Source organism: Prosopis cineraria, unplaced genomic scaffold, assembly GCF_029017545.1.
Source record: "Prosopis cineraria cultivar Desert tree isolate PC_DT_omini unplaced genomic scaffold, ASM2901754v1 PC12, whole genome shotgun sequence".
NCBI lineage: Eukaryota > Viridiplantae > Streptophyta > Magnoliopsida > Fabales > Fabaceae > Prosopis > Prosopis cineraria.
In genome coordinates this window covers 35,709,938-35,719,881 of record NW_026555343.1, presented here as the reverse complement: position 1 = coordinate 35,719,881, position 9,944 = coordinate 35,709,938, and the positions used below count along the sequence as shown (strand labels likewise).

At 36.8% G+C, this 9,944-nt stretch overlaps 1 protein-coding gene across 3 annotated transcripts; it reads right to left on the bottom strand.

Annotated features, from left to right (window-relative positions):
* Window positions 1-390: 390 nt before the first annotated feature.
* On the bottom strand, window positions 391-9,581 carry LOC129288402 (protein TOPLESS-like). 3 transcript variants are annotated; one of them, XM_054924946.1, is made up of 27 exons: window positions 9,410-9,581; window positions 8,906-9,046; window positions 8,619-8,798; window positions 8,420-8,533; window positions 8,184-8,342; window positions 7,651-7,828; window positions 7,402-7,528; window positions 7,179-7,288; window positions 6,326-6,491; window positions 6,101-6,210; window positions 5,927-5,996; window positions 5,741-5,814; window positions 5,552-5,647; window positions 5,371-5,466; window positions 5,122-5,249; window positions 4,772-5,006; window positions 4,531-4,689; window positions 4,364-4,459; window positions 4,018-4,164; window positions 3,473-3,583; window positions 3,198-3,377; window positions 2,994-3,122; window positions 2,816-2,911; window positions 2,411-2,599; window positions 2,163-2,329; window positions 1,839-1,952; window positions 391-1,118 (listed from the first exon to the last, which is right to left on the bottom strand). In XM_054924946.1, exons 2-27 carry the CDS (start codon window positions 8,983-8,985, stop codon window positions 911-913), a joined length of 3,519 nt encoding a protein of 1,172 aa, XP_054780921.1. In that variant the 5' UTR covers window positions 8,986-9,046; window positions 9,410-9,581; the 3' UTR covers window positions 391-910. The 3 variants fall into 3 exon arrangements, with proteins under 3 accessions (XP_054780921.1, XP_054780922.1, XP_054780923.1); XM_054924947.1 differs by lacking the exon at window positions 1,839-1,952; XM_054924948.1 differs by lacking the exon at window positions 1,839-1,952 and having other exon boundaries at window positions 391-1,115.
* Between the last annotated feature and the right edge of the window lie 363 nt (window positions 9,582-9,944).

Sequence of the window (9,944 nt, the reverse complement as noted above, 5' to 3'; positions counted from 1 at the left end):
CCTTTAACTTATTCATGCTACATATCAATGGTGGATAACGACTATACATGATAAATATTGGAATTTTGAAGCAATCAAATTTGTACTCGTTCCGTTTTAAATATACAAGGCTTTTTTACCTCATGCGCACCCATCAAGAGAAGCACCAAAGTAGCTCGGATCCCAAGTATTTTCCACATTTGCATCTTTTTAGTAGGACGCAAGTAATTTTAATATACTTCTAGGGGCACCTAAAAAGATATCAATTGCACATGAAATTCCATAAAATACCTTATATATTAAAATTAAAAAATATAACCTCCGAAAAAATGCTTATACTTCCGTTTCAAAATGTCTTTTTCGGCCAACAGTTCAGGGAGTATTATTGGTTTATAATAACATGGAAAAAAATTAAATTAAACAGGACGAGTAATCAGCATTTTATATAAGACATAACAGGGTAAATACACCAGTGAAGCTTTAAGAAACTATACTAACGGGGTCTCCTAAAGCAGATGACTTGCTGACCTAGACAAATCCTATACCACCTTGTCAAAATCCACATTTTTGTTACTCATTCTTCAGTACATAAAATTACAAACAGCACAATATAAATACTTTACTATATTCATAAATGACAAGGAGACTAGGAGGAATAGGACTAGCTTAGCAAGTTATCTGCAGACTGCATGAGGCAAGGAATTTGGGATCTAGACGGCCAAAATTTTGAAGATAGCCAAAAGAATTCACCCAATCTGCAGCATTTGATTGAACTTGAAAGCATGGTAATGTGATTATGAATAGCCCGGAAAATGAAGTGGATCTAGAAAGTGGTTGGATTAAGCATGAACTAAGGTTATGTACCAAGTTGTTGGAATAGCCAGCCAGCAAGCCAAGCATGCAGAAGAAACTTGTCTTAGGCTCAAACGGATCATCTCTGGGCTTGATCTGAAGAAACTCCTACTGAAGTAGCTGCTGCATTGCTTGCTGATCCATTCTCAATGGGAGGAGACAAACCCCACTTGCCTTCAGACTCAAGTGGCTCAAACACATGAACTGCACCATCTGACAGTCCTAAAGCAAACTGATTTGGTTCTTGTGGATGTGCTGCCACGACAAGTGGTTGTACACTGGGACTGCTGGCATATGAACCAGGGTTAGGGTTCAATGATAAGCACTTCATAAAAGATAATCAATAACAAGCCTTATCCCGTTAGGTGAAATCAACTATATGAATTGCACGATGTTATTGTGCTATATCAACAACTAAATCTCTGAAAATATTGTTAACCAAAAGATCTCTTTCAATAATTTCATAAAAGATAATCAAATTAAGAAAAAAAATGAGTTGTAATTTGAGAACAAACTTGATTAAAATAAAATAGCTATAATTACTCTGGATTGACTTCCTCTCATGTTAGACAGAAATATAAAGAGATGGCAGAGTAGGACAGTTGCAAGGAATTAAGGGGAATAGAGGGGGAGAGAGAAGAAAGATGCAGAAGGGGGAGAAAGGAACTTGTACCTGAAAACTTCATTATCAAATTAAAGCAAACTTAACTTTAATAAAACTGCTAAGAGCTCTATACAGAACCCGTCCATCAAATGACTCCTAATAATTTAAACAAGAAATAAAATTAAATCCTAATATTAACTAAAATAATTAAGCTGACAACTAATGTTGTTTGAAGTAAAACAAATATTAATTCCTAATCCTAACCTTGAGAAAATATTATTATTTCCTCCTCCTAAAGTAGGTCTTTATAGGATTTCCGTCAGATGGCGCATTCAGCTTATGGCCTAAATTCACAGGAATACTCTTCGACAAATACAGGCAGTTGTTTCTGCATGTACATTACCTTAAAGCACAAATAGAAAATTCCTCCAATGTGAAAATTTGTGAGCCTTGAATCTTCCAAAGGATATTTGTGCCCAACAAATACAACATGTGCCCAGCTTTATCCCAAAAGTAACTGATTTCATGAGGCAGAAGATTACACAGAGGTGAAGGACTACCGACTTTGGATTTGACAGATTTCAAACGAAATTATCATTTCTATTCAGTAATTCTTGGAACAAGTCCATTACTTCCTAAAAACAGAAATGGAGACAACTGACCATCGATATCCTGGTACAAGTATCATGCCTAGTGAGAAAAACTGACTAGAAGAAAATGGCATTACCTGACACTGGCAGAAAGATAAGCAGAAGGATTGATTCGACAACAAAATCTGAGGTTTGATGCACTGAAGACATAAACTGTTGCATCTAAAAAGCTGGCATAAATCAGCTGGCTATCACATGAGAAAGTTGCGGCTGATATGGGTGCAATAGACTCTCTTGGAAACCACTGCAGTTCAAGCACTTTATATGAGATGAAGGCAGAGGACAAGATCAAACAAGCACAACACATTGAACTTATTAAATTTACCTGCTTTTGACATTCTAGTTTTGTTGTTTCATATATGGCAAGCTGAGTTTCATGTACAACCAAGAAGTGTATCTGATCTTGGTGAAACTGTACACGGGTTTCTGCCTGTGCTGTTGGAGTCCTCCCTGCAGGAATCTTCAAGACTATACTCTTCTGCTTTTCCCATCCATCAGTACTCCACACACAAAGCTGAACAATTGATTCGAATTTATAAGGACATATTTCATGGCTTGCTGAAAAGTGATCAATGCTTCATGAAAGCTCAGTTAAAAGACACAGTATCAGAAGTTCCAGGAAATACCATCTTTTGTGTGTGCACACGCGTGTGAACTCAGAAAATACCAATTTAACCATAGAAAATCATGATTCTGAAGACAGATCAACAAAAGCAATAATAACAATAACCTGAGCATCTGCCCCAGATGAAACTAACACATTCAATGCATGGGAAAAAGCAAGGCCAGTTATTCTTTTGGTGTGACCTTTGAGTTTACTTTTGACCTGCACAAAGAACTCAGCATAAGCCGCAAATATTTTATATCATACATGAGAAAGCAAACTCTTAAACAGACAGCATCGCTACCTCATCCACACGGACGTTATATATCTGAATGGTGGAATCATCCATCCCAATAGCTATAATATTGTTATCCTGAGGGTGGAAAGCAAGAAAGGTTGCTGCAGGTGGTGGAGGCATGAAAGTTGTCATTGTCTGCATGGCCAACATTAAGGTTGGTTAATTGCAACCCTGAATAATAGACATAAGCAAAGAGGGACCACAAGTCACCTTGAAAGTCATCATATTGAACAGTGAAATTTTCCCTCCTGATGCTGACATCACGTAAGAATCATTTTTGGAGAGAGCAAAGCAAGGCACAGCATCCTCAGGATTGCTGTCGGAAATGTCATTGGTCATCAGGATGCCGCTTGATGGTTGCCAAAAGTGTGGTGCGACACTGGCAGTGGCCTACGGGATGAAGGACCAAAATGCAGAACCAATATCATTGTCATTCCAAATTTTGAGTAAAGGAATCCAACAGAAGCGCCTTAACAAATTCTCACCTTGCCAGAAGAATTTCGATCACTTCGCTGCCATTTCCAGAGCACATGAATTGCATCTGATGTTAATGCCAGTATTGCATTACCTGAATTTGTATATATCAACCTTGATATCTGTTAGAGCAAGAGAATCAGAACAATTTGATTTTTGAAGAGGGCTGAGAAACATTATAAGAAGGAAGTTCAAGGAAGGATTGATACAGTATCCACTTGGGGAAGTTAGCATAAATGAAGATAGTAAAAATAAGAACAAAGCAGGCCAGGAACGGCAGCATTTAATCTGATATATATATATATATATATTTTTTTTTTTTGGTTTTGTTTTTCATGTACTAATGCCAAGATACATGCTGTCTTAAGCAGTAATTCAAATAGCAACATGGAGTTTTGTTGCCTTCAAAAATTTCTTTTTGACAGACTAGCATTTAGGGCCGGAAAAGAAAAATATCTGTAAGACTGCTACTTGAAATGCTATTGTGAAAGGTAATAGATTTGATTAAAAATTTGAAGGTCCAAAACTGAATACAAATGCTAAGCCGTTGAAATACCTTCGTTAATCTCAGATTCTCAGGTAGCTTCAAGGATCTACATTGAGCTGGTTCATTGATTTCAGTGAGCTTCCATATCTTTGACTTGTCATTGGATTCTTCAGCTATTCTAGGTTTAACATCACCCATATTCCGAGCATCCCCATTCTGGCGAAATAAGATTCACTTGCAGTTATTAATAACAACTATATGATAAAATTAAAAAGATCATCCTCTTTTTTAGGGAAAGGATTAGAAAAGAATGTATTAATGAGCTAAAAAACGAAACAAGTGTTGCATCTTAGCGTTAAGAAAAAGCAACAACTAAATGACAAGTCCTATTGATATGAGGACAAGAATGACAGACCATTCCCGAAATAGATACTATAGATGAGCCCCTCTCTGCAAGTGCAGCACTACTTGCAGCAGCAGCAGCAGCCGCTGAAATTGGATTTATTGTGGGCTGCCACAGAACATTGCATGTTAATCCAGGTTTTATAAGGGAGGAGGAAACTTCGACGTCTACAAGCTTACCTTTATGGCTTCAGATGGTCTCGATGCCTCATATGCAGAATTCTCTAATGTTCGTAACAATCTTATACCATCTGCATTGGCTAAAATTTTAATTCCATTCTCATTTGCAGAAACAGCTAAGAGGGTTCCATCCTTGTTGAAACGGATACGCGGGCTTGCCTAGAAATCAAGAAGGCAACAACATCTTAACACTATTTCTAGAAAGCAAATTTTCCAATTTGCAAAAACAGAAGGAACCTACAGGTAGACCTCCATCAGCATCAACAGTTGTCAAAAGTTGAACGTTGTCCATATCCCAGAATTTAATTAAGAATTCATCACCAGCAGCCAAAAATTGATTTTTTGTTGTATCAAATTGTACAACGCCCAATGATCGTTTACGAAATCCTTGATATGTTCTTTTGACAGCTCCTTCACTTTCATTCCATTCAACGATTGAGGATTCTCCTTCTTTGCTTGTGCCACATGAAAAGAGCCTAGAATATGCATTAACCAGAAGCACTTTTCACACAAGTAATGAAACTGACATTATAACTTAACCAGAAAGCCAGACACAGCACAAAACGAGTAGCTATGGTTTAGAATCTAAACCTTGTACCATCAGCACTGTAAGCCATGGTTGTGCACCAACGACCAGGAGCATCATAATCAACACGAGAACCCAAATTGTCATACAACCATGCTTTTATCTTTCCATCTAATGCTGTTGAAAATATAAACTGCACCATCAAAGCATAGATCTTCAGAAAAATAAACCAACTGGGAAAAATGGGATAGCTAAAGGAATCATATTAGCTCAACTAAAAATGCTCAGGAAAGGTTCCAAGGCTAATTTTCAACCTGAATGTTTTCTTTGTAATGAGGACAGACTGAATAGACTGGAGCCTCGTGACCTTCAAAAGTAAATTGTTTTGCCCCAGTAGCAGCATCCCAAACCTTAAATTCAAATACATGGTTATAAAAATCCACCAACTTCTCCGTTTAGGAAAACCAAACTCATTTTGGACAAACACAAACTTACCTTGATGGTCTTATCATCGCCACAAGTTATGACACATAATTGCTTGTTTGGGTGTGAAAATGCCAGATCATTCACTCCTCCGACATGGGCATCAATCTACATAAGAGGCTTACAATTGAAGAATCACATAACAAATGGGCATCAATAAAACAGAAAGCAAGATGAGAGAAAACATTCTCCAGAATCTACCTCCAGGTGTTGGCGGGCATCATCCCCACCATGGTATGAGTATATCTGAACAATATGCCTTGAGTAAGCAACTCCTGTTAATTAAATAAGCAGAGACACTAGCAATGGGTCAAGTCGATCTTCAAAGCTGCATATTAATAATATCATTAAATCAAACATTGAAGTATCCAAAGACACTCCACTTACCAAATAAAGCACCATCAGGACTCCAAATCACACGGTTGACAGAAACACTAGGATCTTTGACAAGAGCAGCCTGATTTTAATCATGATTAGATTTCAATTGAGTAATTGCAAGATTACCAATCTAGGTGTTCGGTGCATATATGCATCAAGGGCATCAATGAACAAGGAGACAACCTGAAGTGGCATTGAACAGGCACTTAGCTCCCAAACTTTAAAGTTCTTTAGGACCAATCTCTCTCGAGAGCCCACTTCCCACAAAGCAATGTCTCCCACATTAGTACCAACTGACACATTGCAAAAATAAAAAGTTTATATTCAATCGCCAGTATGAGCAGCAAATACATGTAACTATGAAGTGCGTTGATGAAACTATCTAGAGGCTTTAGAATAGAAGCAGACCAAGAAGTAAACTCAGCTGAACTGGATGAAAGTCCATGCTCATAGGAGATGAACCCTGATTCAGAGTTCGTATAACAGTCTTTGGTAAGTCATCAGGTGCACTAAAAGCTTGGATATGCCCATGACCTGGTAATGCAGCTGGCAACACATTAACAGGTAGATTCACCTGCACAAAATGATTGAACATTGATAGTATAAATGTGAGGGGTCAAAACTTTCTTATAACCAATTGATAAAATATTAAATGTAAATTAATCTCATGTAAGTTTTTAAAAATGTAAAGTCCTCTCTGGTGAAAAAAGAATAACCTACAAATAGATCTATACTGACCAACATACCCTGATAACTACCCTATAATATAGTAAGTGTTAAATTATATTGGACTAATATAAAATACAGAAAATTTTACATGTATCAAACGATAAAATTTTATAAACATTTGATAAAATCATATAAACATGTATATATTATTAAAAAAGGAAATATCCAAAATGTTATATCTTAAGATTAAGTAATTAAGTGATAAGTAATTGAATTGCAAGAACAACATTAGTATCAAATCTACATTAATAAAGATAAGCAATGATATAGCAAATTTTTATCAAAAATTAAACTTCTGATTTTTGACATAAAATAAAATACCAGGTTACAATTTTTCAAAATTAAAAAAAAAAAAGTTATTCCTGAGGTTATTTCAGTGATCTTTTGGCTTCAAGGAAATAAGTGAATATTTTAAAAACAGAAATGAGATTCGTATAAATTGGGCACCTCTTAGGGAAGAGGACAATAACTTATCCACTAATAAATGCCAAGAATTACAAGACAAATGTGTAAATAATTGATACCAAATTACCTCATCAGGCATTCCCATTGGCCTTGGTCTCTTAGATACGTGGTCAGAATCTCCAGATGGGTAGTCAACAGATGGGTTAGTTGGAGGGGTCCTAGGGTGCCTCAAAGCAGCTTAAGAAGACAATAAAGCATGTTCAGGTTCACAGATCAAAGTCAATATAGCATTCAATAAGCAAGCACCACCATAGGACTAGGAGATAACAGGAAGCAAAACAACTTATTACCAGAGATTGAAGGAGCACCAAGACCTATAGCTCCTCCACCAGAAACCGCAGGATGAGCTACAGTGGTAGGATTTGACATCCAACCTGCCAGGGGTGTTGGCACAGGTGCTGTTGTAGGTTGAAATGGCTATACACCAATTAAGCCCAACACGATTGTCAGCACCAGAGTAAAGATCAAAATGAAAACAAAGAAGAATCATGCAGTGCTTACAAAACCAGAGGAATGTAAATAATGGGTTAGTAGCCTACCCCATGTGCACCTAGAGGAGGAAACCCTCCAGCCTTTGGTAAGGATCCAAGTAGTGGATTATTAACAGGTGATGGAGCCCGTGCACCATTTGGCTGTCCACATGAGTGATCCACAAAAAGAGTTTTAATATCTGGATTTGGCCTTGGATTCTTACAGAGTTGATGTTGCCAATTCAAGCTGTAATTACAAAATATTAGAAAGTAAGAAAGGACTTAGAAAAAGATATTCAATGCAAAAGCATAAACAGTAGCTCCACTTTCACGCCAATTTATAACACTTCCTGGTAAAGAACTCACTTCTCAACCATATACTACATTACATTGTACAGGAGATAGATTCTATTTAAATAAGAGTGCAATGGCTAGACTACATACTGCATGTGTACACCCATGCGCTCAGAATTCTGAAATTGGCAAAGATGCCAAAAACAATCTTGTTGCCAGGATGTACTGACAAGCTATTTCACATATAGTGCACAACTTTTAAATCAAGTGTTATGGTATGTTGGATTTCGGATTTTCAAATAATTTACCTTTGATTGATGAGAGTTCGTAATCTTGAATTTTTAAGGTTGGGGAACTGCAACTTGTCACGGAATAAGGGATTCGCTTCAATCAGCTTTTTAAGTTCAATCAACATGATTGCCCTTGCAGACTTTGTATCACCGTACTTTGACAATTGTTCATTTTCCCTGCAGCATGAGAAATTCATTTTCTGTCTACAGAAGTTTTACCTTAAAACTGGAACGAAGTATACTTGCATATATACCTGAAATTCTCCAATGTCAAGAGCTGTGTGATTTCCTTGAATAGGTCTTCATTGAATGTTGAAAAAACTTTTAAATCCTTCACTAATATTTCTACAGCCTTGGACCTGTCGTGCCTAAGAAAATTTGAACAGTTCAAATTCAGGTCTAATTTTCGAGCATTAATTGTCAACCAAGTCTGAAGTGGACTTATAAGCTTACTTATCTAACGCCTCAAGGTATTTCTGCTTCCGAATCTCGAAGAATATCTTCATTGAATACCGATTATCATCAACTTTTGTGAAACCAGAGAGGTATCTTTCAACCTCATCCCAATTGCCATTGTGCACTTCATCCTCGAAATATTTCATGTTAAAGAAAAACCCAGACTCTTGTTCAAGCCTATTATTACATGAAAAGAGGAAAAAAGTTATTAATGTGGTAAAATAAATAAATATTAAAAATAACCATAAATAACAAATGACAAACTTAAATGGCATAAGCCCCACTTGTGAACAGTCTCTTTGAACTTTTCCTCATCCAGAAACTGTAAAATCAAGAACACCAATTCTCTACTGAGAGACGACATCGTATCCGCCCCAGCTTCGATTAGAAAGAAAGGTGCAAGGATGGGCAATAGCAAACTAGATCTGCAAACCTTACATGAAAAAAAAAGTTAGAGAAATTGAACAAGGGTGCAAATCAGATGAAAGGATTAACAATTCGAATCCAAAACATGAATGAAATCATTTACTAGAACGCCCAGCATTTAAAGAAAACTACCAGAATTATAAATTTATCTAAAAATCAGACAAGGAAGGAAAAGTGAAAAACGAGTTGACTCTGTCTCAGACGATCAAAGAGGACGAGAAAGTAGCTTTAATCTATAAGGAATCCAGGATGCAAGAGAGGAAAAAGCTTTAAAAAGAGAGAGAAATAAAAAGAATGGCGAAAACAAAATAAAATCACATGGAAAAGCCTGTCGACTCTAAAGCAACAGATTCGGAAATTACAGTGATTCCTGAGGAAGTTCTCACGTCTATCGCCTTCAAAGCCAGAAAACAAACGCACCAGAACAGAGCAGAGGCCAGAGGAGCGAGCTTTCTCCCTCCTTAATTTTCTCTCTCCTGAATGGACTATTATACTCGCTTTCTCGCTCCTCAGAAAAACTCCCTCTCTCTCTCTAGAAATATATACAGGACACTTGAACTTGCAGATATGTGCTTTTTATATAGGAGGCAGCAGATTTGCGAGATGGTAAGTTCACATACTTATCACTGAAAGGTTCCGCTATGATGATAAGCTATTAGATATTTGCAGTGACCTATATTATACGTGAGGTTATTTGCGGGGCCCACGAAGCCGGCTTCAATTTGTCTACATGAGTCGGCTCGGAATCTCGCGCTGACAGCTGTCCTTCAGCTTGGAGTAAAACTTGGGACTGTACTTGACTATTACTGCTCTGTTATTTGATTTTATTAGATCTTCAATACAAAATTTAATAATAATAAATTTACATATTAAATGTCTAAAATATCTTCCCTAAAT